Below are 27,294 nucleotides of genomic sequence, written 5' to 3' on the forward strand. Positions count from 1 at the left end.
GCACCTAGGTTACGTGCTATTAGGTGCCTTAATTGGGACGCCTAGAAGAATAGGTGTGGCATGATTTAGGCATCATTAGGCACCTGTGTTTAAACATCAGCAATCCCCCTTTTACAAAACCATGATAGTGGTTTTTAGCGCAGGCTGGCGCGCTGAATGTTTCATGCTGCTCCAAACACTCATAGGAACTCTGGGAAGCGGTAAATTAGGCTGGGGCAGGAAAACCCTGGCCTAATATACCGGCACCTGCTACTAGGATGCCTAGGTCAAGTTAAGCGTTGGTGGGCATGATTCTATAAACGGCATCTAGCTGTTGACTGTCAGCCGCGCTGAGCGGCGCCTAGGAGTCAGGTGCCGTTAGGCGCTGTTTATAAAATCAGGCCCTTTGTGCTGATACTCAGATAGTGTGCAGCCCTGAAACTTGAACAGAACACTGCGACTTGCACCACTATTACATTACATTAGAGATTTCTATTCCGCCATTACCTTGCGGTTCAAGGTGGCTTACAAAAGAGTGAGTGAGTTACAGAAGATCACTGGTCATTTCTAGTGAAGGTAAAGAATAGATCCAGTAGTATCGGTGAGTCAGGAAGAAGATGGGAAGAAGGAAGGTATTCTGGAGAGTGTGAAATTAAGTCTGCTATCCAGATAGAAAACTGGATACAATGAAGGCAGACTCTTTTCGTTATCATAATTTTATCTGGATAGTTATAAGGATCTTAAATTGAATATTGGACTGGATTCAATAAATGGCGCTGAAAGAAATCCACATGGAGTGCCATTCTATAGATGGCCCTCCAAGTTCTGTACCGTTTCTAGAACAGAACAGTGGTTCTTAAACCCGTCCTGGGGGACCCCCAGCCAGTCAGTTTCCAAGATATCTCTAATGACTATGCACGAGTGAGATTTCACTATAAAGTAGCTAGTACTGTAGGCATGTCAATTTCTTTTATGCATAGTCATTAGGGATATCTTGGAAACCCGACTGGGGAGTCCCCCAGAACAGGTTTAAGAACTGCTGGAATAGAACTTAAGAGTTGATTTCTATGCCAGATTTTGTGCGCAAGGAACCTGGTGTAAATCCCGGTGTGTATCTTAGTCGTGGATCTCCACTATTCAGTAGATGCCCCTGATCTGCCTGTGCCCCTCTCGTGGTCACAACCCCTTTTGAGTTGCACACTATAAGATTTGTGCATGGATCTTTATAGAACAGCATTTAGTAAGATACATGTGTAAATCCTACTTATTGATTGTTATTACCCAATTAGTGGCGCTATTTGGCTTTTTAGCCAATATAGTTGCGTGCGCATCTTATGACAGTGCCTGCCATTTATAGAATCCAGGAGACTGTGGCTAACTGGATAACTTCTGGCTCTGCCTTTGTTCTACCCCAGTACCACTCCAGTACTACTTGGATAGTGCTGCTGAAGATCAACACGTGCTATTTTAAAGTGTTAATTTTAGCTCTGTAAACTGATCAGATACTTGTTGATGGCCGGTCTGTCAAATTATAAATAAACTTGGAAACTTGGAATATTGGGCCCTCAGTTCCTGCACTAGAATGAAAGCAGTGCATGCAAATAGATCTCATGCATATTCACTGGGGAAATCCTGAAAACCCGACTGGATTGCGGCCCTCGAGGAGGGACTTTGACACCCCTGCTTTAGTGTCTATTTCAACTGCAGTCCTTCTACACCAGCATTCTTTAATGCAAGGCTCGAGGTTCAGTGGCTGTGCCCATTCATAGTAACATAGTAACATAGTAGATGACGGTAGATAAAGACCCGAATGGTCCATCCAGTCTGCCCAACCTGATTCAATTTCAATTTTTAAAAAAAAATTTTTTTTCTTCTTAGATATTTCTGGGCAAGAATCCAAAGCTTTACCCGGTACTGTGCTTGGGTTCCAACTGCCGAAATCTCTGTTAAGACTTACTCCAGCCCATCTACACCTTCCCAGCCATTGAAGCCCTCCCCTGCCCATCCTCCACCAAACGGCCATACACAGACACAGACCATGCAAGTCATACTCTGATTCTTCCCTCTCTCCTTAAAGAATGACATGGGGATGGTTTCCCAGGTTTTCTGCAGGGACGGTGACAGTGACAAATTCTGTCACCGTCTCATTGTCTAGAGAACCCCCGACCTAAGATAACTGCAGGCGCCAAATATGGCGAGGGCACACATACACTTCTCCCTCCATATTCGCTGGGGGTGCGGGCAGAACATAGCCGTGAATACCGAAAAACTGCAAATAACTTTTTGCATGTTATTCATGGTTTTTCGGTAAAATAGACCTGAAAAAGATAATAAACCGTGAATAATCCGACCTGCGATTTGCTCCGTACAACGCCAGGAGCAGCAATTTCCTTCAGGAACCATCGGGAGCAGCGATTTCCAATGTGAAACACCAGGTTCAGTGACGAAAATTAGGGGGCAGAGTCAGCAGCTGAAAAATCGCGAATAAGCAAATCCACAGATACTGAGGGAGAAGTGTAACTTACTGTATTCTGTAAGTTCTGCCCGTAAGTGGAAGCCATGACCATGCTCTCCCAGACTCCACCCAAAAGAACACCATTTACACTATGCCACTCATGTGTGCCTTTACAGAATAGTACTTATGTATTTCACTGCCACTGAAGTGCATACGCTGTGGAAGTGACAATAATTTATACACTTATGTGCTCAGGTGGTACATAATCCTTCTTAGAGTCTAGACTCAGTGTCCATGTTAGCAGGGATAGAAGGGAGCCAAGTATGCTATGTGGCTTCTTGGCTGAAGACCTTTGCTGTCATGACTGGGTTGAAGTAGAGGGGGACAGAAAATGAGTTAAAAATCCTCCATGTTTTTGCAAATGAAAGTTTATGGAACTGTACATGAACATATTCTATTCTAACCGAGCTGGAAGCCCAAATTGCTTTCTCCACAGGAGCACCAGTAAAGGAATGCATGTGGCAAAGAGAATACTTTATGAAGGGAAACAGTTTCCTCTTACCTTGCTGCCTTTCTTTCCTGGAAGACCATAACCGTTGCTACCATCAAAGCCCTAGAAAACAGGCAGAATCTAGATTAGTTTGCAATCTGTTTTATCCCGCTGGTGTGAGAGTAACTGGCTTGCACGGTCCGCAGGGGTTTAGAAATGTGGTGTTGATTGCTAGCAGACTTGGGTGAATGAAAGTCATTTCAAATATATTCAGGGTGGAAAGATCATGTCTGGCTTTCAGTCACAAGGACATATTTCAAGAGTGCCTGGCAGTAGGTATCTTTCACATGAATAGACCAGAAGACAGGTAAATGATGCTGTGAGGAGAAAAGTTTCTACACGGAAAAGCCTCATCTCAAAAAAGACACCCTGTTTTCCATACCTTATTTACAAAACAAGTACATTCATTTGCACCAATTAAATTAATTACATTTTAAGTAGTCAAAAGGATCACAGTTTAGGCACTTATTGCTGGTCTCTCTTAAAATAATGGTCGGAGCTGCTGGAATTTGTTTCCATCTCTGCTAATGTGGGAAACAAGATTGGTGGCTCCCAAACACAGACATTTTATTTAGAATATTTTTAGCTTTCATTAGTAGTAGGAAGAGGAATCCACCAGTGTTCACTGTTTATCTTTATTTGATACAGCATTTAATTTAGAATAAAAAATGTAAGGGATAAGCTAATGATAACAGGAATGTAAGAAAACAAAAAGCAGTCTGAATGAAGGTGACCTCTACAGGGATGATCCTGTAATATGTATGGTCAAAAGGTGCCCTAAAATTAAGGGGAAAGTCTCTCTATGTTTCCGTTGGTTCCTGATTCAAATATATCATTGGGTCAATATTCAAAGGGACTTATATATGATACGGTAATTCTATTTAAAATAAGTGTTAACATCAAGGAACATAATTGCCCATATTCTGGCCAAATGCTACTTTATAACAGTGTTTTTCAATATGCGGTACATGTAACCCTAGAGATATGTGAGCTGCTTATGGGAAGGTATGTGGCACTGCTTAGGTCTCCTGCCTCCCTCCTTCCTCAATTGCCGTTGCTGCCGGGGATCCCATGTCCTCTTTCCTGCCCTCCAGCTGCATCACCGAAGCCTTCCGGGTCAGCCGGGGATCCCAGTTACTTCAACAGTCCTTCCTGCCTTCAGCTGCATTTGTGTGCAGAGACGCAGGCAGTAGCTCTTGCACGCTGCTGACCCAGAAGCCTTCCCTCCGACGTCAGAACTGATGTCAGAGGGAAGGCTTGCAGGTCAGCCATGTGCAGCATGCAAGAGCTGCTGCCCACATCCTTGCAAACAAGTGCGGCTGAAGGCAGGAAGGAGAAGCCTAGCTGGACGGCCCTGAAGGGAGCAAGGAAGGCCCTGGAGCACGCAAGTAAGGGAGAGAGGGGGTATCAATGTGGGACAAAGGGAGAAAGGAGCACGTTTGGACATGGAAGGGACATGAATTTGGCAGGCAGGGAGGGGGGCATGAACTCGGGACACAGAAGGAAGGGAGGGGGCATGAACTTCGGACACAAGTGAGGGAGGAAGGGGTCACTAACTTGGGACATAGGAGGGAGGGAGGGACTAGAAAGGGAGAATTGGGCATGAGTGAGAGGGAAAGAGATGGAGCACACGGGGAAAGGAAGAAAGAGAAAAATTGGGCATAGAGAGAGAGGAGTGAGGTAGAGATGCATGGGGAATAGAAGGATGAGAGGTAGAAATATTGGATATGGTGGTGGAGAGGGAACAGAGAGGAAGAAAAGTTGGGCTTGGGAAAGGGAATGAGGTCTGGATGATAGGAAGGGTGAAAAAGGCAGAAAAAAAGAAATATTGGATGCACAGTCAGAAGAAAGTGCAACCAGAGACTCATGAAATCACCAGACAGGAAAAATTATTTTATTTTCAATTTAGTGATCGAAATGTGTCAGTTTTGAGAATTTGTATCTGCTGTCCATATTTTGCACTATATTTGTCTATTTTTCTATAGTTGTTACTTGGTGGTTGCGTTGAGTGTTGTGAACTTCAGCTAAGGGATTGTGGCCCTGAGGAAACCCCCTAAGGGTGAAACATGTCGGCGTACTTATCCCTTATCTAAGTTAAGTATGAGCACAGTAGTCACATTATACAATCTGCTAAGTTGAAGGCGTAACACATTGTATTTAGTATAAGAAAACAGAGTTGTTAAAAATGACCCGGTGAAGACTGGATGCATAAAGCTAACTGTTATGAAAGACATTTGAACATCTGGTGGCATTTCTGAGGGTCTGAAAATTATTATATAAACAAGAAATTGAGGGTAATTAAAGGGTGGTTTAAGGTTCACCACCTCTGAATATTGGTTTGATATATACCCTCTTTCATACTCGCATTATATATTTTGAAGTGCAAGATGTTAATTTATTAAAGGAAATATTATTCAGCATAGAAAGTATTCAAAACAGATTTAAATTATTATAATGAATCTATGCTTGTTCCATCTCATCAGAAACCTGTAAATATTACCCAAGGGACTGCAAGCCAGTGTAGTAGAAAGTGAAAAAACCCTAATGAGTAAAACAAACCAGTCAGGTGTTGGACCTTAAATAAATCACGATTGTACCTCTAATTGCTTTGAGATATTTGAAAAGCAAATAATCCATGACCAGGAAAACCAAACTCACAGGCAATCCCCTTCCACCTCGGGATCCCACATCACCCTTCATGCCAGGTTCTCCAGGCTCACCCTTTCAGGAAATAAAAAAAAAAAAATGCAGAATTAAAAACTGTACTCAGACTAATACAACATGATACTATCTGCAATGTCTTAAGCCTAGGGTTAAGCTTAGGGTTGCCAGATTTCCTCTATAAAAAAAAAAAGAGGACACCTGATTCCGCCCTGTTCCGCCCCATTCTACCCCCCAGTCCCGCCCCCCACATGAACCTCTCCAAGCTCGGGACTGCAACATGATGATGTCACATGCATAAATATGACATCATTACATTGATGTCTGCACATGCGCAAATGCCCTTCAGACGCAGCCCTGAGTTCGGGAATTTCCAAAACCCGGACAAATTGCCGGATTTTGGAAATCCTCTGGGCACTCAGACAGTCCTCTAACAAGTGGGCATGTCTGGGTTTTCCTGGATGTCTGGTAACCCTACTTAAGCCCAGCAAAGCAATCTAGCTTTTTGCAATAGGGCATTCACTTGTTAATAAAAGGAAATAAATCATGCCTCTTAGTAAAGAGGGTAGTACCGGTAGTCTGTTTCAGCATTGATGATTATTAAGGGGCAGGGTGGGGGTGGGGGGAGTGGAGGTGGAGCTCAGCTTTAGTAACCTTTCAGAGCCTCATAAAGTGAGGAGCCTGCTTATAAAAGGCTGGACAAAAGATTTCAGAATAATATACCTACCAGATTTCTTCCCTCCTCTCTGGCACACTTAGAAAATCAGAAAACTGGCTCAATTAGGTGACATATAAGCACATAAGCATTGCCTCTGCTGAGTCAGACCATAGGTCCATCATGCCCAGCAGTCCGCTCCCGCGGTGGCCCCCCAGGTCAATGACCTGTAGTGATCTATTACTCTACTACTCTATTACTTTACAGCCTTCTGTACTGTATAGTAACCCTCTAATTGTACCCATGGATCCCCTTTTCCTTTAAAAAAATATATGCATCCTGCTTAGTTCCACACAATCCAGGAAGGTAGGTGAAAAGCCCCAGAGAGAGGAGCTCTAAAAGACTGGGAAGAAGATTCTCAAAACTTACTGTGCATTTAACAACGGCGCTAAACCATTGATGTTATTGGGGTGTCAATGGAGATAAAGGGCTCTCCCTAAACAAAGCATGGCAACTGCTCATCCATAAGAAATTCAGTGTAAAAAGGACTGGGGCTGAGGACAAATACCTTGTCCCTCCATCTAAAAGCTTCCACCCCCCCTTTTTTTGTCTGTCAGAATTCAAAAAAATTCTGACAGACAAAAACAGACTTCCCCGCCAGAATTTAAATTTGGGTCCAACAGACATTCCCACCAAAATTCAAATCTGTGACAAACAAACTTTCCCGCCAAAATTCAAATTTATGACCAACAGATCTCCCTGTTCTCAATCAGGTCAGTGAACCCACTATATATGAAGACAAACTGCAGACCTCACAGCATACCCTGAAGAAAGCTGAAGATGGCTGAAACATCGGTTTTACCTACCCAGACTTGGTGAGACCCGGAAAACAGCAAAAATCATTCTGAAAAGTTCCTTCTTTACAAATTTGTTTAGGGCTCTGAGATTGAGAATAGGGCAATATCCTCCCATTTTTGAGGGAATAAGGAAGTACTTTGAGTAAAACCCTTTTTCCTCTTGGGATGGTTCTTGGGAACCATCTCTATAGTATATATTGCTAGTAAGCAATGAACTTCTTGTTACAACTGCAAAATTTGTTCTGAAGGTAGTTTGTGATGTTTGGGGGTGTTTTACTGAGGGTACCGTTTTGAAATGTATCCTGTACCCCATTTGAATTATGTTGAGCACGCAAGAGTCTGTTGTAATACTTGTCCAGGTTTTGAAAAAAATACTGAAGTCTTCCTCCAACAGGGAAATTTGGTTGTGGAATTATGTAAAAACGATGGAGGTTTCTGAGAAGAAAGCTATGCTGTTTTTTGAACTTTCTTGTCTCTAGATACTCTTGGAGTATTTTGAAATCTGTGAGATTTGTAAGCTTTTTGGGATGAAAACTGTTTACTTTGGTTGATTGTTTAGATGGAAAGTGTTTCTTCTGGGAATAATATGGTAATTTCTTGTAAACTGGTCTTGATCTAAATTGTTGTCTTCTATAGAATCAAGTAGAGAATGACATGGGAACAAATTTTTCCCCGTCCCTGCGGGAACTCATTTCCCCATTTCATCCCTGCGAGTTCTTTTCCTGTCTCTGCCCCATCCCTGCAAGCTCTGTCTGCATCTGCACAAGCCTTGAACACTTTAAAATCATAAGTGTTCGAGGCTTGTGTGGTTAAGGCAGAGCTTACAGGAATGGGGCAGGAACAGGAACAGCAACAAAACTCATAGGGATGGGATGGAGAAATTGAGTTCCTACGGGGACAGGGACAAATTTGTCCCCATGTCATTCTTTAGTATCAAGGTTGATACAATCATCTTTAATCAAGTCAATAATTTCTTTGACCTTGTTGCCCAATAAAGTATCACCTAGACAAGGTGCATCAGTGACTTTTCCGTGGATGTCATGGCGTAAGGCTGATGATTTTAACAACGGCAATCTTCTGGTACAGATAGCTACTGCTGCTCCTTGTATCTCCTTATTATAGGTGTCATATGATGCACTAATGATATTCTTCGAGCACTCTTCTAAGTCTGCTAATATATTGTCAAAAATAGACTTAGACGATGTTGCAAACATGTCAATCTGTTTACGAAGTACATCCATTATCATGTAAAGATACCAATTATAGTTGAATTGATAAAGGGCTATTCTTCCACTTAACATAGTATTTTGATAAATTCTACAGCCCATTGGTTTCATAACCTTCATGTCCTTAGGTGGAGGAGTTTTGGAATATTCTCTTGAATTTTTCACTTTTCTAATAGCAGATTTGACTACTATGGACTGATGAGATAATTGTGTTTTGCCATGGCCCCATGTATCTTGTACTTGATATTTAGAGTCTAGAAGACTCCTCTTTGCTGCTCTTGAGAAGTATGGGATAGACCAAATAGCTTTGTGATTATCCAAAAGGGCCTTGTGTATAGATAGCGATATCATTTCTTTTGGAGTATTTAAGTATTTTAAAAATGTCAAGTTTTGAGCTTTAGGATCAGGTTTATTCAAAGTTGTAATTAAGAACATAAGAATTGCCGCTGCTGGGTCAGACCAGTGGTCCATCCTGCCCAGCAGTCCGCTCACGCAGCGGCCCTCAGGTCAAAGACCAGTGCTCTAAATGAGTCCAGCCTCATCTGCGTACAGGAGGAGATGGGTCAGATAGTAAACCCAAACAATTTCTTCCTGTCAGGGATGGAGAGCGAGAAGCATGTTGTCTACATATTTTCAAATGAATCTTCAATAGAAGAGGTAGTCAAAATAGACCAAGCTCTCTTTCTTAAATGGGGTGGGGAGGATGAAGAACCAGCTGGTGAAGCTCTGTTGGAACCAATAGAATGATGAGGGACAGCCATGGTAGGTTGCTGGAGCTTAGTTTTTTTGCAGGTTCTGTTGAACTTGCAATAGTTATTTCAATAAGACAAGAACTTCAGAAGTAAGTTCACCTGACAAAGTAGTCGAGGTCTGTATGGGTTTTGATGGAGAAAATTGTAAATCTTGTTCTCCTGTATGACCGGGATCTGAAAAGTCTGAATCTTCGGACGAAGTAAAGATCTGTTGAATTCTAGATCTTTTACTCTCTGAGCAGCAGAAGAATGTGTACTGTCTTTCCCCTTACAGTATGTGGCTGCAGAGCGCTGGTGTTGTCAAAATTGTCTGGAGAAGTTGATCGATGATAAGAAGGGAGAGAGATTTGGAGCACCCTTCCTGCTCTGTGGGGAAGGGCAGGAGAGTCGGGGCAGAGAGCAGGAGATCGGGGCTGAGAGCAGGAGATCAGGGCTGAGAGCAAGGTTTTTGCACAAGCGACTGGTCCTCACCAGCCAGCCAGGTCGGTGTGTTAGGAAAAAATTAGTGAATTGCATCCTTCCTGCTTTGCATGCCGTTTCCCCTCATTTGCATGCATGGATTGGAATTGGATCGGAGGAGAGGTTAATGAATCAGGTCGGAGGGAAATCGGGCTGCAATGGGCTTGCAAACCGATCGGTACACGATCGGTTTGCTTAGTGAATCTAGCCGTAGAAGTGTGGGTTCGACTGCAACTGCAGAGACTTAAAAAATTGTCAGGGGGGCATGGTAACATGATTTATAAAGTATATAGCAGGCGGGAAGGTTGACACCAGCACAGAAAGCTTTCTGAGCTTGAGACTAGCCGGGTCAGTTCCATCCCCGTGACATCACCAGAGGTGTGGCTGAAATGATCAGCTGTCCAAGGAGAACTAAGTTAAGGAGGCCCAGAGAGAAAAGGAGGGAAATGTGGCCCCAGCATATCCTTAACTACAACTGCCAAACATTCTGCTTGGCTGAGGTAAGCCAAATCTTTTCTTGCTGACTACATGGGAGCCTGGCTCTTAGATCTGGCTAGGACCAGACCTTGTTACCTTGCTGAAGGAAAACAGTTACAAGACTGTGTTTGGGGTGCGGCTGTTACAAACCATGGTCCATGGCCCACCTCAGGACTTTTGAACCAAAAGACTATTCCTTGTATGTCTGGCCCTGTGAAGTAACAGAGTGCAGGATTTTCCTTTTGAGTTAATAAAGAATTTTCCTTTACCTTTTGTGCGCGTGTTTGGCTGTTTGTGTACCAGCCCAGACACCACCCCACTTGCACTGCTACAGTATTCAAAGAGTAGATAGGTTTGCTTTCTATACATCTGCATTTTAAAATGTATCACAAAAGTGTAGTTCACACAAATATTCTCTGAGTATTGTTACTTACCTTCTGCCCATTTGGTCCTGGACTTCCAGCAGATCCACTCACACCCAGGTTACCTGGATTGCCCTGAAACATAATTAAGAATACAGTGGAAAATCATGTTAACACTGAGCCCAATGTGGGGTATTGTAGACAGGACATCTAAGTCTGACTTTGTGTGTGTTTTGAGAAAAACCTGCAAGAGGTCTATATATATATTTTTTTAATGGCCCAGTTAGACATTTTGGGGCTCATAATCGAAAGAGAAAAATATCCAAAAACTGGCTTAAGTCGGCACTTGGACGATCATAAACGAAAGATGTCCAAATGCTAATAATCGAAACGGGTTTTGGACGTGTTTACAAATGACTTAGGCCTTCCCAGTGCTGCTGAACGACCAGAGCTAAACGGGGCATTTCAGGAGGAGTGTCAAGGGTGGGATTTGGGAGGGCCGTGGGCCGTGCTAGACTTAGTCATACTGAATGTATAACCAAAAGTTTTACAACACAGCCTAGACAGAACTTGGACGTTATGACTTAGGCCATTTAAAACATGGTCTAAGTCACAAAAACCTATATAAAATGACCAGATAAGTACTGCAAACACATAGTACAGACCCCCACACACTACCCCAGTGATCACCGACCCCCCACCCTAAAAATCATAATCACAATTTTAAATATCTGCCTCCAGAACATCAGCACCTGGCAACCTGCCATAGGAAAGCCTTTTAGAGCTGCACAGAGGCGGCTTAAGTCATCTTGGGGGTGGGTTAGGGACCCATGGAGAGGAGGACCCAGGCCCATAAGCCACTGTAATCACTGCATTCATGGTGAAGCATGTGCACTCCCCAAAAAACTCCAAAACCCTTTTGTACTGCCATATAAGTGGCTCCTGCAGCCATAAGGGCTATTGGGGTTGTAGACAGGTGGGTATAGTACGTTTTGGGGGGCTCACCATGACCTATAAGGGAGCTGTAGTGAGATGTTTATAGGGCACCCTTTTTGTGAAGTTCACAGCAGTGCCCTGTAAGGTACCCCACTATTCAGGTGCCCTGTCTGGGTGTCCAGTCCATCACTTTGCTGATCCCTCCCACGTCCAACAGGGCTTATTCTAGGTGTTTTTGACTTGGACGAATATTTGGCAGAAAATGTGGTATAACGATGGACGATTTATCAGCTTGGGCGATCAGACGGCTGGACGTATAGTTAGGCGATTTAAAAATATATATATATATTTTGAACATATTTTTCAAAAATGTGTCTTAAGCTGTGTTTGACTTTGGATGACTTGCGACTTAGGCGAAAATGGACAGATGTTTTTTTCGATTATGCCTCTCTTTGTCTACTTAGACATCTCCGTCTTTTTTTTTTTTTAATGGCCCAGCTAGACCTCAATTCTTTTTTTTTTTTTTTTTTTTTGCCATTATCAAAAAAATCCAGTCCAAATTAAAAATGTCCAAAACAAGCCATTTACACGTAGGAGGGGCCAGCATTTTTAATGAACTTGCCCACAGACATTAGGGCACCCCAGGGGACACTGCTGTGAACATCACATTAAGGGTACCAGGTACACATCTCACCATAACCCCCTGTACATTATATGGTGAGCCCTCCAAAATTTCCTCAAAACCTACTGTATCCACCTGTTTACCACCCCAAGAGCACTTATGCCTGCAGGTGTCACCTACATAGCAGTACAGTGGGTTTTTGGGTGGGTTTTGGTGGGTTAGGGTGGCATATGGACCTGGGTCCACTTCTCTGACTCCATTGCACTGACCACCAGGCTACTCCAGAGACCTTCTTGCAGCTCTACTAGAATTGGCCATAGTATCTGCAGCTGTCATAGAGACAGATATGTACTGTTTCATGCAGATATATGGGAGGTGGGAGGGGGGGTCAGTGACCACTGGGGGAGTGTGTGGGAGCCATATTTTGATCCCTCCAGTGGTCTTCTGGTCAGTTTGGGTGCCTATTTGGCCCTCATTTGTTTTAAAAACAGGTCTAGCCCCAAACATCCAAAATTGCACCCTGGACATTTTATAAAATATTTGATTATTGCTGTAAAACGACAATGTGCTAAGCCCACCCTAATCTCACCCAAAACACACCTTTAACATGCCCCCATATGATTTATTAATAATAATAATAATAATAATAATAACTTTATTTTTCTATACCGCCATAATCAAACGACTTCTAGGCGGTTCACATTCAAAGAAGGCTGGACAATCCGCGAATTACAGAATGCATGAAGAGAAAATGTTACATAAGAGATTGGAGTTACATAGGGAAGGAATATATGAGAGGTTGGAGTTACCTGAGAGATTTCATCAAGTATTGCAGTGGGGAAATAACATAGTGAGAGAAGGTCATCTGTTTAGGCAATAAATTTGTCGAATAGAGTGGTTTTAAAGAGCTTATTGTATCTGGGGTGGAGTTTTTTTTATTACCAGGTATGTGTTATCTTCTTCAAATTTGTATTTGAAGTGAGATTGTTCCCAGGATTGGCTGTTTGGTTCATCCGGTGTGACACTGAGGTCTTTTTCTCCACTACTGCTTTTGTACTAGAGTCTCTCTCACAAGCATATTTTAATGTATTTTGGTTTGATTTTTGATATTTAAACATTCAATAGGTGGCTATTTTTTCCTCATACACTATTTTAAATCAACCTTTCCTGGCGATCAGCCTGATGCCTGATTCGCTAACTAAAAAAAAGTCATCCAAAACAGTTTTCAAATTAACATAGACTTCAATCATATTATACATAAAAAAAAGGCCAAAGACAAATATCATAACAGATGCATTGGAGATAAAACAATCAGAAAGATACCTAAAGAGTCAGTTTTGAAAATGCCCACTTGGATGTTTTGACTAGTACGACATCCAAATGCCATTTTATGCTGTCTTTTGGACATCTATGTTCTTTTGAAAATGAACCTCATAGCCTTTAAGCTCCTAAATCAAGTTTTCATCTGAAAACTTAAGACTTCTAAATAAGGATGAAAATAGGGTACAATTTGGGAGCTCAGCTTTTTGGAATTTTGGGCTGTACATTTATTACAGAAATAAAGAATGAATTAATACAACAAACAGTGCTCAATCATCTGTTTTTTGACTATGTTGCAGAATTTGACCTATCTGACTATGCTCCCATGGAAGCAATGATAGAACTATCAGCCAAAAATCTATGGAGCTTATTTCTGAAAGCTGTTAGGGCATTAGGAAGGTAATTCTATAAAGAGGACACCATGATGAAGTGCCAGGAACTCATTTAAAGAACCAGAATGCTGTGCATTCATACATATGTGTGTACATATATATGTAAGGGCTAATATTCTAATTACATGTGACTGAACATGGCACCTGAATGAGGTAGTGCGTAGTTTGCTGCTGGGAATTTACATGAAAAGATCCTAGGTGAAGCATATCCATAGTGGAAAGATTAACCACCTCTTTTACGAATGCATAGCGTGGGTTTTAGCGCTGGCAGCGGTGGTAACTGTTCTGACACTCATATGAGCGTCGGAACAGTTACCACTGCTGCCGGCACTAAAAACCACGCTATGCGTTCGTAAAAGAGGGGGGTTAAATGAATTCTTTGCTTCAGTTTTACCTGTGATAACAGTGCCAGAAATGATATTCAATGCTGATGAGTCAGAAAATTGAAACAAATCTCTGTAAATGTTTATTTGTATTTAGAGACCACTCTTTACTACAATATCATAGCGGTTTTCATAAATAAAACCAGAAAGGAAAAGAACTCCATTATCATAAGAAAAAGCAAAAAATGACAAACTTAAAATATAGTATTAAAATACAGAATATAAAATATAAAAACTGCAACTGGAAAATCCCTCCCAAGTTCCAATTCAGCATAATGTTAATTATCCCTTGGAATTAAATTCTATCTAAGGAAATGTTATGCCACAAAGATAAGTTTTTAATGGGCTTTTAAATTTAATATAGGAAGATTCACTACATAACTCTGTTGGCAGATAATTCCATAGGTAGGGTGCAGAAGCAAAAGATGTAGAATTACGTGCAGAAGTCAGTCTTATCAAATGAACTGAAGGCAAGGGTAATTGATGAGTGTTAAGAGGAATGCAGATTTCGAATTGGCCTATACAGTACCAAGAGCTTTGACTAAATAATCAGGCCGTCCAGACCATAATGCTTTAAAAGATAAGGTCAAAGCTTTATGCATTAGCCAAAATTTTATTGGAAGCCAATAGGATTCTTTCAAAAGTGGGGTCACGTGATCATATCTACAGGCACTAGTTAACATCCTAGAAGATGTAATGGGGCTTGCCCTGGGATTGGTAGCATGGAATGTTGCTACTGTTTGGGTTTTTGCCAGGTATTTGTGACCTGGATTGGCCACCGTAGAATATGAATCTGGGCTAAATGGACCATTGGGCTGACCCAGCATGGTTAATCTACCGTTCTTATGGGTGGAGCATCCATTTATGTATGAAGATTGTAGAATGCTTTAATCTGCACACATTCTTTTCTGATTTAGACACAATCATTTGCTTCACCTTTATGCCTAGTGTAAATGATTTTGCTTAATTCTTGGTCTGTTTGACATGTTACTATGGTATTCCATAAAGAAAATTATTGCACCTACTTTTCTGTACACAATAAGCTACAAGTAGGAATGGCATAGGAATATTGGCGCCCCTTTATAGATTTTTTTTCCTGTAATTGCTTTGTATTTAGGTTAAGACACAAATACTTGGCCCAACAAAGATGAAAATGGAATCAATCCAATCTTGAGTTAGGATTAAGATGGCATGTTTCAGAGTGCTGACGTTTCTTCTTTGGTCATAATTTAATAACTCAATCACCAACCCACTCCCTTTTTAGAAAACTGCTTAAGACACACCTGTTTGATAGGTTGATATCCTAATGGCGTTCCCGTTTTAACTTATCTATGTTATTTGATTGATGTACTCCAATATCACGTGCTTGTTTTTACTTTTATGTTATTCTATCTACATTATATGTATTAATTTTCTTGTTGTGAACTGCTTTGAACCGTTTTTCGGTATAGCGGTATATAAAAAATAAATAATAATTATTATTATTATTTTACTAAGCTGTGACAGAGGTTTCTATCGCGGCCCACAGCGCTAAAAGCTCCAACGCTGCTCTGACGCTCATGGAATTCCTATGAGTGTTGAAACAGCGTCGGAGCATTTAGCGCTCCAGGCTGCGGTAGAAACCTCTGCCACGGCTAAGTAAAAGGGGGCCTTCACAAAGGAAAAAAAGTCGCTTCTCTGTTTTTCCATTTGCATGTGCGGGAAGAATTTTTCTTTCTTGAGGATCTGGAAGCTGTTACACTCATGTGTTTTCTTTGGCCATACCAGTTTGTGGTTGCCTGACATGGACTCTCATATAAGGACTAGAAAACCAGCAAATTTGCTCACAGACTCAAAAGTGAATAAAAGGCTCTAGTACATTTGATCTTAAATGGAGGCACTTATAACAATGTTGAAAATAAAATTTCAAAGAAACAAAGCATATAGTATAAAAAAAAAGAGAAGAGGTAAATTATGTAAAAATTGTAAAAATCCACTTTTTCTATAGCTGGAACCATACTTTGGAATGAGATTTCTGGAACAATATGATTGTGTAAAAATGTGCTACGATGTAGGAAATGGCTCAAAACACAATTTTTTGTTCAAGCATTTAGGGTGAAATGATGGCCTTTGGCATTCAGATGAATGTGAAATAAGAATGTTTAAAAAAAAAAAAAAATCAGACTAAAAGATGATTTTCTGTTTATGGTTCTGTTTTATGTTTAGATAATTGCTTTTTTTATGATTATGTATGTTTTTATTGTAAGCCGCTTAAGCTATTATGCGGATAATAAATAAATTCACTTTGAACTTACCTGAGGACCTGGTAAACCTTGCTGCCCTATTTGGCCTTTTGGTCCTTGCAAGCCTGTAGGGCCCTAGAAAAGAAGGAGGCTTTTACTACTATTGTAGTAATCATTTCTATAGTGCTACTAGACAGATAGGTATAGAGAAACAAAATGGTGACTGATCAACATGTGGAATGGGTGACTGTCAAAACGAGATCTAATGCCAAGCAATGGGCTGCTATGTTGCCAGTATGTCATTTTGAAAAATCACGTCATGATTAAAATACGATTATTATGTATCCCAGAGTGATGGATTTCATTGCTGTCATTTAGAGAGTGTGAACTGTATTTTTATTAATCCCCCCCTAAACCCCCCCCCCAAAACTAACAAACAGCAGGAGTCCTCAAATTCATTCTTTAAGGGGCACAACGGAATCTGATTTCAGGATTTCCACAATGCATATGCATGACATAATGCATATTTATTGTGGAAATTCTGAAAACCTGACTGGGTTGTGGTCCTTGAGGATAGAGTCTAGTGATCCCTGATATTTAGGATCAGAATATTAATACCACGTTAGCCCAGTGTTTCTCAACTCAGTTCTGGCGTACCCCCTTGCCAGCCAGGTTTTCAGGATATCCATGCATCAACTTGATTTGCATACACTGCCTCCAATATATGCACATTTCTTTCATGCATATTCATTGTGGATATCCCGAAAACCTGACTGGCAAGGGGGTACTTCGGGCTGAGTTGAGACACACTGCTCTAGCAAAGGTTCTCAACCCAGCTCTTGGGTCTCAGCCAGCCTGTTTCGTTTTTATGATATCCACAATGAATATAACTAAGATACATTTGCATACACTACTTCTGTTTCACACAAATCTGATGAAAATGATATCAAACATATTAAAATTCTGAAGGTAGCCTTTGTAGACAAGAAGAAAGAAGACATTTGATCATATTAATAGGGAAATGTTATGGTTAATCCTGACAGAGTATGGAGTTACTAAGCATCTCATTAAAGCATCCAGATGTGCCCCAGAGTCAAGACCCCTGGTGACCACAGAATGAGAGACCTCCCTTGTGGGCATGATACAGGAGTGCTGATGAATATTCAGCTGAAGCTAAAACTTTGGTCTGTGTCCCCCCTCTCTCCCCCACTCCTAAACCCATTCATAGGCCCTGGACCTACTTTAAATCTTGGGAATCTAGAGTCTAGTCAGGGCAGGAGCGATCCCCAGTCACTCCTTACCATGCCATCTTCTTTGTTAAAATGGCTATTGTGGCAGCCATTTTAACAGTGGAGACAGCAAAAGCAGCAGAGAATGGGATCACTCCTTCCCTGACTAGGCCACTAGACCTGGAAATGGGGGGGAGGGGGGATTGTCTATGAGTGGGTTCAGGCCTCCTGTTGGGGATAATAATAATAATAGCTTTACACTTCTCTCTCCGTATTCGCGGGGGATGTGGGTGGACCATAGGCGCGAATATGGAAAAACCGCAAATAACTTTTTATATGTTATTCGCAGTTTTTAGAAAACGTTTTTAAAAGGTACCTGGGGGGATGGTGTCATCTTTGCTTCATAAGATGCACCCCCTTTTCCACCCCCTTTTTGGGGGTGGAAAAAGTGTGTCTTATGGACCGAAAAATACGGTACTCTCCGGGAAAGCCTACACGCAGATTGTGTAAACCTAGGTGCATAATTCCTATGCATATACCTTTTATACACATATGTGGTCACATAGGGCCCCTTTTACAAAGCTGCGGTAACGATGTTGCCGCAGTAAATGCACCAAAGATCATGGAAATTAAACGGTCTTGGGCGCGTTTTTCACAGCTGTGCGGCTTTGTAAAAGGGGCCCGTAATTTTATAAAAGCACTATTCTGTTTGCATGCCAAGCTATAAATGTGGAAAAAATGTACAAAATTACTCCCCAGGAAAGCTATTTCCAGTAGTCATTTACCCAAACAAAAGCCTATTTACATAGTAATATAATAGCATACTAGATTAAGGCAGGTCCATCGAGTCTGCCCAATATGATAAGCTCATAGCATGTATTGCAATATAACATATACTGTATGTTCTTGATCTTTATTTATCTTTGCCATTTTCAAGGCACAGGCCTTAAAAATCTGCCCAGCATTGGCCTTATTTGAAAATTACAGTCTCCCAGTGAGTTCAAGTTAGGGATATAATTTCATTTGAAACGATACAGGAAATGCCAATGACATTCCCATATCAATTTATGTTGTTTTTGGCCTAAAATGCAAGCAGTGGACACCCTTTGCAGACATTGTCCCCTGAAAGGAAATGTTTACAAAAAGGACAATGTTTTTTGGCCCGCACACCCCTAACAGAAGTATGCATTAATAGTTCTTTGAGTCTGTGTCTGGACCTACTAATTTGCTTTGACTGCAGCTGTTCTTTGCTTCCTTGTACAAATACTAGTCAGTCTACTGGTTAAGCTGGCCAAGCTCAGATAGCAGGTCACTGAGTGATGGTGCTTGCAAAGCTATTAGAGAAAGAATAGTGTCCACCTTTGCTGATCTATGAGTATGTTCTACGAATGTGATTTAAAATTGATCATCTAGAAGGAGGCCAGCCAATCAGCATTTGCTCAGTGTGTCTCTCGGCAGCAGGTTTGGAGACTGAGGCTAGATGCACTAAAGAGGATCAGTAATGACCGTGCGGGTCTGCTCTGATCTGATTTCTGACCAATTCAAAAAGAGCTATTCATGCACAATGTTTGCATACAAATGATTCTCGCGGAGGTTTGTCATAATCCCCGACACTCCCGTCCAATTGATCACTGTGAGAGCGACTCTCACACATGCGCAGAGCCAGCAGGGAAAGCCCAAATAGCTGAGAGGCAGAGAAAGCTTCGAAAGCAGCCTCCAGCCACTCAGCTGTTTGGGGCAGGAAACCGTTCTTTTCTTTTTTTTAATGGGCACAAATGCCGTGCGTGTTACATATGCACAATATCTGCCTCATTAAAAAAAAAAAAAGCCCCCCCCCCATGATGACAACATTCCCTGATGACCCCTGACGAATGCGGTACCAGGAAAGTCCATCATGCTAGCAAAAAATGGCAGGAGGGATGTCCATTCCTTCCTTCCACTGAAGACCCACCCCCATACCAGGTGCCTCCCCAAACATGCCCTACCCTCCCCCTTACCCCCCAAAAGGCAGGATGGATGTTCTTGCCATCAGAGGTCCTCTGAACCTCTCCCCCTCATACCTTTCAATAATAATAATAATTTATTTTTATATATTGTCTAACCAGCAGTTCATAGCAGTTTACACAATTAGGTATTCAGCATACAGCATAATAATGAGCTATTCTGTGCATCAGGTCGGCAAATGCGATCGTCGCTAAAGCTGTTAAAACAGGTTTTGCAATGATCGCCCGGCTTTAGTGCATCTGGGTCTGAGAGGCAGGGGAGAATCAGAGTTAAGCTCATTATCTCTTCCCAATGAGCCAGGTCTCATATCATGTCATGCTGTGGCCTACTAGATAAGCAGTAAGGGTATACAGAAACGAAGAAAGACATAAGGCAGTGTAATACATTAATAATCAGAAAGAAAAAAAAAAGGTTTAAAACACTAAAGCTATAGAAGAGGTGAAGTAATAAGTATAAAAAAAATTCTTCTGTGGAGGAGTTAAGGCTATTTTACAACTTTTAAAAATTTTGTCTATGTGCTGATGCTGTGTTATGATGGATACAACAAAAACATTAACCTAACATATATATTTCAAACTAGATTCAGCCATGTCTAGGGTTACCAGACATGCGGATTTACCCGGACATGTCCTCTTTTTTTTGAGGACTGTCCGGATGTCTGGACAGCTTTCTCCCTTATCTGGGGAGAAAGTGTTTAGAGCTCTAACCTGTCTGCCCCATCCCCCACCTACTTCCGGCTCCGCTGAAATTGAATCTTCGAGCCAGTTGGCAGCACCAGTGAGGTAAGCCTGCAACTGTTGGCCTGCCCCTGAAGCCACTTCTCTGGAGCATCCCGCCTGCACAGGAGAAGGCTTCCGGGGCAGGCCAACAGCAGCAGGCTCACCTCACTGCTGCTGCTGGCCAGTCCGAAGATTTAATTTCAGTGAGGAAATGGGTGAGGGATAGGGGAGAAAGAGAAGCACCATCGTGTGAGGAAGGGGTTGGAGGGAGGTAGAGAGAAAGATAGAAAGAGAGATGAACCCACAGGAGGGAGTTGGAGGGTGGAAGAGAGAAAGAGAAGAACACATGGGGAAGGGGATTATAGAGAGAGAAAGAGAGAGAGAAGTGCCTGGGGGGGAGGGAGGGAGAAGTACCCACAGGGGGTTGGAGGGAGAGAGAGAGAGAGAGAGAGGAACCCACAGGGCAAGGGATTGTGGAGCGAGAGAGAAGCACCCACAGAGGGGAGTTGAAGGGAAGGGGAGAAAGAGAGAAGAACCTTTAGGGAAAGGGGTTGAGGAGAGAGAGAAGCACCCACGGTGGGGGGGGGGGGGAGGGGGGGGAGGGGGGCGGGGGGGGAGGGAAAGAGAGAGAAACAGCAAAAGGGTACAGAAGATGGGAAGGGGGAGACTAAGGAAATGGGTAAAAGCTAGAGTGCGGCAGGAATGAGACTGGTGAAAGGTAGAAGGGCAGGGCAAGGGCGAGACTAGTGGGGGAGTGGGGTCAGGGGTGGGGTCATGTGTCTTCTTTTTTGACTTCGTAAATATGGTAACCCTACCCATGTAAATAAACAAAACTTCTCCACAGAAGCTATGAAACTTTATGGAATATTTCAGTTTATACATAAAATACTAAAGCCACAGTGGTGTATTCCAATATACAACCTGTATGCCTTGAATTCCACGGGCTCCTTTGTTACCTGGTTCCCCAGGAATTCCCCGTGCACCCTGCAAAAGTAATGGGAAAATATTAATATATAACAAGCCCTCACTTACAAATTATTTGGTTAGTGAATAGCACTTAAAAGATTTCATTTATAAAGAAGCAGCAGATATGGCTGCAAGTGACTGCTGACATTTTAATCCTTGTATCCAGAGAAAATACTGAAGACATAACTTAAACAGGAACAACCGGAATCAAAGTTAATTCATTAATCTTGATTGTTTTATTGATGCGAGTTGATTTTATCTACAAAATTTACATCTCTTCAAATCACAAAGCTCATGGTCACCCTGGCGATGGACAGGGTGGAAGCAGAGGGGGAATGTTACCACCAGGGTTCACTTCTGCCTAAGTGCAGGAGCTGGCCAGCATTAGATGGTTGCCATTTACATGTGTGAGTGGGGCTTGGGTTTGAAGAGGGGCTCATACCCATTATGGGATCCTGGGGGGGGGGGGGGGTTGAGAATTTTGACAGGAGGGTATTGGGGATAGGAGTTGAGAACTGTGATCGGGATGGGGATTGAGGGTTGAGATCAGGGGAGATGTTGGAGGAGGATTAGGAAGTCTGATGGGGGAATGGGAAGGAGTGAGGGGGATCAACTGTATGGGGAATGTGTGCTCTTATTTATTTGTGCTTGGGCCCACAGTGACAAACAGCATGGGCATCTGTGCAATCTGGCACTGAGGGGTGACACAGTGTCATAAGTTAAGTGTCTGCCCTGGGAGATAAATTGAGGTCAGATGCTGGGCATGGCCCCTGCATTTACTGCACAAGCTTTGCTAAGTTTTGCAACTAAAGCATGGTAGGAGCAAAATCTTACCACACTTTAATATAAGAGCTCCTTTAAAGTGAACAGTGTGTCCTGATGCAGATTTGTCAAGCAAGTGGAATAATCACAAAAACATGATGCTGAAATTAACTTTCCATCTAGTGGCGTAATGAGGGTGGGAGGCACCCAGGGTGGTGGGACCCCCCACCCTCTTCTCTTCCCCTGCTTCCCTGATGCGCATGCCCCTTCCCTTCCCCATACATTTAACTTCCCCGGCATGGGCAGCAGCTCCAACCTGCTGCCCGCGTTGGCCTCAATTCTCCCTCTGATGTCACTTCCTGGTCCCGTGACCCGGAAGTGACATCAGAAGGAGAGCCGAGACTGGTGTGAGAAGCAGGTTGGAGTTGTTGTTTGTGCTGGTGAAGAGCTAGAGGTACTGGGGGGGGGAAGGTGTGTGCACGGCAGGGGTAGGAAGGAGCAGGGCAGGGGTGCAGAGAGGAGGAGAGGTGCCGGCGCTCCCACCATGACGGCACCCAGAGCTTTACCTCCCCTGCTTCCCCCCTTACTATCCCACTGTTTCTATATTCCCCAAATTTCTATCCCCAACCCACTAACACTTAAATGACTACAGACCTTTAAGCCAGGAGTGCCTCTATGACCTTGTCGACCCTGAGAAATAAAAGCAAAAGTTATAGGATGAAGTAAAGACAACATGCATACACTCTCCTACCCAAACACATCAACCCCAAAGGCAATATATTCCTATTATTTGTGCTCAAAAATCAACAGGTCAAGCGCCTGAGTACCTGTTAGAATTATTTACTTTATTCACATCGAACCGTCCACTACATGCTTTATTTGTTTCCCCCCCTCCCCAGTTTGAGATTGCGTGTAGTAGTTCGAGCAATGTCTAATTGCTTTTCAGGCAACCAGCTGGGATAAGGAGTTACGCTCTTTATTCGGAAGGTCTTGTTCTTATATACATTACAGAAAGTTACTGAAATCACTGTTGTTTGTCAAATTTGTAGAGCATTGAATTGATTGATGTCTACTTTGTAGCTCACTGGGAATGTCCAGTTCTCTATCTTTGTGAACTGCATCGATCCGCAAGGTTTTGCAGTCTAGAAATGGAATGTAACCGGCTACATGGATAACTTGAAAAGCGGACTTTGACTCGAATGAGGGCATCAATGAAGTGTTGTGCATTAGTCTCAAAAATGTAATCACAGGTGTAGTTTTCTCCTTCCAATCAAGTGACGTCCATAGGGACACTTCTTTTCACTGGTGATTAAGGTATATATATTGTAAAAGCCACTTAGACAATAGAGAATGATACGGTGACAAAATTCATCACCGTTCCCGTCCCCGCGGATAACCGCGGGAAACCATCTTCATGCCATTCTTTAAAGAGAGAGGGAAGAATCAGAGTATAATTGGGCACAACCACTGACCCGCAAGCTTTGCTTTGAAGAATGCTATTGTAGAAGGACTGAGGTTGAAATAAACACTAGAAAATGACATGGGATTATTTCCCGCGGTTATCCGCGGGGACGGGAACGGTGATGAATTTTGTCACCGTGTCATTCTCTATTAGACAATTCAGTCATTCCTCCTGCATAATTCTTATCTTCACTCACATACCCGTAGATCCTGAAGAAGCATTTGAAAATGTATCTTTTCTAGCTGGCCAGTGCTACTGAAATACAGGAATACATCTAGGTACACATACGCAGTAACAGAATCACATGCATACACACCAATCACTTTGCTAGTGGAATGTGCTATCTATTAATTCAGTATTGCTACACTTGCAATACTTAACAACAGACAAACCATAAAAATATCAAACTTATATACACCTAGAACAGAGCAAAATCACTTAGCTACAGTGTAAGAAATGTTATTTTTACATTGGTGCCTTTTTCGCCAGGCGATCCTCGCCCACCATCTATTCCGGTTTCTCCCTATAAAGCAAGAAAGATATTTAAGTGTATTGTTTTTTGTCTTCACTTCAATTATTTTGGATGACTCATGTGTTGAATCAACTGCTATCATTATTACACTGACTGACTGTATCGCTACTGTTCTAAGACTGACCGATGTACTGTATCATGACACAAGATGACTGGAATTGTACTACCTCCCTCCGTATTTGTGGGGATTAGGGGCAGAGCCGGCCCGCAAATATGGAAAATTTGCAAATAACTTTTGGGCTGACTCTGACCCACCCCCGCCTCCCTCATGTGTCCCGGACCTTACCTGGTGGTCTAGCGGTGACGTGGGGCAGGAGCGATCTTCCTACACTCCTGCCCCATATAGAGCAGTCATCGAAAATGGCTGCCGTGAGTTCCCGTTGTAGTCTCGTGAGACCACGGGAACTCATAGCAGCCATTTTCAATGACAGATCTGCACGGGGCAGGAGTGTAGGAAGATCGCTCCAGCCCCCCGTCACCACTAGACCACTAGGTAAGGTCAATTTACTAGGGAGGGATCCCTGCACCAAAAACCAAGAATAGTTGAAACTGTTGGTGCCAAAACCGCGAATAAGAAGGAAGGAATGTATTTGCTGTTATATCAATGATCAAGTAACCTTGACTATTTATAACCCGCCCTGAACTCTGCATAAGAGGATTAGGCAGGATATAAGCCCAGAAATAACAATAACTTGACATCACTGGCATAGAAAGGAGGGGGGTGGGGCGAGGGTAATCCGTCCCGGGCACAGGCATCCATCCTCCTCTCTGCCCCCCGCCACGCATGTGCACCCCTTCTCTTCCCTCGTACTTCTTTAATTTTTCCTGCGTGAGCAGCATTACGAACTTGATGCCCATATCAGTGTCACTTCTGTCTGATGTCAATTCTGGGCCCCGGACCTAGGAAGTGACATCAGAGGGATAGCCAACATGACGCCGGCAGCAAGTTCATGCTGTTGCTCTCACCTGAAAAATTAAAAAGATACAGGGGAAGGGAGGGGGTGCGCAAGGCAGGGGGGGGAGCAGGAAGGAATGTGGAGGGCAGAGAAGAAGGCAGGGGAGGGGCGCCACCGTCCCAGGCACCACTTACCCTCGCTATGCAACTGCATGACATGTAGACAAAAAAGGCCAGATTCTATAAATGGTGCCTATGTTAGGCACTGCTAGGCACCCTAATTGCGGATGCCTAACTATAATTCATGTGTAATTGATTTTTAATGGCTTAAACGTCAAAGTAATTGACCAGGCCATTAAAAACATTAAAAATCAATTATTTTAATTACTAACGCTGGCTTTTACTAAGCTGTGCGAGAGGTTTCTACTGTGGGCCAGCAAGGTAAATGCTCCAATGCTCATAAGTATCGGAGCATTTACCTCACCAGCCTGTGGTAGAAACCTCTGCTTCGGCTTTGTAAAAGGTCCCCTAATTTAGGTTGCCCCCACCGACACTAATGACATATATCTGAAAAGTAGGCGTGGTTAGGGGGCGGAGAATAGGTGTGGTACACTTAGGAGTGGCTAGGCATCTGAGGTAGGTAAAATCTGGCCTAATATTTTGGTGCCTACCTCTATCGATGCCTTAGTCTGCTTAGGCACAGCTAAGCATGATTCTATAAACGATGCCTAGCAGGTTTTTTTTTTTTGTTTTTTTTTAATTTAATATTTTATTGAACAAAATGAAAACAATACACAGGCAGCATGCCAACAGCAAAAGTACATTGCCCATATGTAATAACATAACCCCCCCACCCCCCCACCGAGTGATACAATATAGGCCTAAAACAAAGGAAGATGAAAATGAAAATAAGAATAGTTCAAAGAAAACCCCGCCAGGAGCCATAACGAGACCACTGACGATGAAACGTACCACAGGAATCATTATTTAAAGCAGTCAGTTTAGACATCAAGTAAATTTGGTCAATCTTATGTAACAGTTCAGTACGAGAAGGCAAAGAGGCACGCTTCCAATATGTAGCCACAGTGAGTCTAGCTGCCGTAGCAACTAGGGCCACAAAATGATTCTGATCCACATCCAAACTCCCCAAAGGATAGTTAAGTAAAAATATTTCCATACGCAATAGAATGGGTAGGTGTAATACATCAATCATCAGTTGTTGAACCATCTTCCAAAAAGGTACAATCTTAACACAATCCCACCAGATATGCCCAAAAGTGCCCAGACACCCACAGTTACGCCAGCAGTGACCATCTCCACAGTGATAGAAACGGTGCACCTTTTCCGGCGTAAGGTACCACTGAAATAGCATCTTATACCCTTGCTCAACTAAGGGGGATGCTAAAGAGACTCTCAGCAATGTACCATAAAGGCAGTCCCATTGTTGATAATCAAAGGCCTTACCCAGCAAGAGTTCCCAACGATGTTCATATGTGCGGGCCTGTGGCCTAGTGTATAAAAGAGCCCTATAAAGGCGTGAAATAAGGCCCACCCCAAATCCCATCCTAAAAACTTGGAGAAAAGCAGAGTCTGCCCCTTCCCACTCAGGGATCACCCTTTTCACCATAAAATCTCGAAGTTGGACATAGGCGAAAAAATCCGTAGAGGGGAGGTCATATATAGATTGCAAGGCAGCAAAGGGTACCAGATGTCCACCCACTATCAGCTGACCTAGGACCCTAAGTCCCTCCATTTCCCAACGCCGAAAAATCACAGTATCTCTAGCAGGCAGGAAATCAGGGGCAAATCTAATGGGAGTAGCATAGAAATAGCGCTGACGTGGGAACCAAGCTCGTCGAACCCGGCTCCACGCATGCAAAGTACACTCCATCCCATAAGATGTCCCAGTCTGCAGATCCCGAAGGATATCAAAAGACAGCCAGGGCACTGCTGCCAATGGGTAGGCAGGTTGTAAAGCCTGTTCCAGAGAGACCCAGCGCTGGGAGGGAAATGCCCAATGAAACAGTCCTTGCAGTTGGGATGCATAATAATATGTAGCATGTTTCGATGAATAAAAGGTGTAATCCCGCGTGCCAGGGTGTAAATAACGCCACACATCTATCAAATCCTGCCTACGCAGGAAGCGCAGAAAAGCCCTTCTGTCGCTTCTAGCATAGCGGATGGAAGAATTGGAATTATCCTCCTGAGGATAGCAGGTAAGATTAAAGTCTCCACCTACAAGGAGAGTACCTTCAACATGATCTAACAGCACACGTTCTAACAACGTAAAGAAGGCCCCCTGACCAACGTTTGGGGCATAGACATTCAGTAAACTATATAAGGTGCCATCCAACTCAGCCTTGACCAGAATGTAGCGGCCCTCAACATCCCGCACCACCTCTCTCAATACCACCTGG

The 27,294-nt window shown here is 42.8% G+C and overlaps 1 protein-coding gene across 5 annotated transcripts in view; it reads right to left on the reverse strand.

The window, feature by feature from the left end:
• The window catches only part of COL6A6 (collagen type VI alpha 6 chain), a 274,284-nt gene that overhangs the window by 56,827 nt on the left and 190,163 nt on the right, over positions 1-27,294 (reverse strand). For all 5 annotated transcript variants that reach the window (XM_033930035.1, XM_033930033.1, XM_033930034.1 and 2 more), the window contains 7 exons: positions 23,920-23,973; positions 22,643-22,678; positions 21,182-21,244; positions 16,381-16,443; positions 10,506-10,568; positions 5,643-5,705; positions 2,997-3,047 (listed from right to left, as the gene is read on the reverse strand). In XM_033930035.1, the coding sequence (XP_033785926.1) occupies positions 2,997-3,047; positions 5,643-5,705; positions 10,506-10,568; positions 16,381-16,443; positions 21,182-21,244; positions 22,643-22,678; positions 23,920-23,973 (393 nt within the window). The remainder of the gene's footprint in view (positions 1-2,996; positions 3,048-5,642; positions 5,706-10,505; positions 10,569-16,380; positions 16,444-21,181; positions 21,245-22,642; positions 22,679-23,919; positions 23,974-27,294) is intronic.

The sequence above is a fragment of the Geotrypetes seraphini genome, chromosome 2 (assembly GCF_902459505.1).
Source record: "Geotrypetes seraphini chromosome 2, aGeoSer1.1, whole genome shotgun sequence".
Taxonomy (NCBI): Eukaryota; Metazoa; Chordata; class Amphibia; order Gymnophiona; family Dermophiidae; genus Geotrypetes; species Geotrypetes seraphini.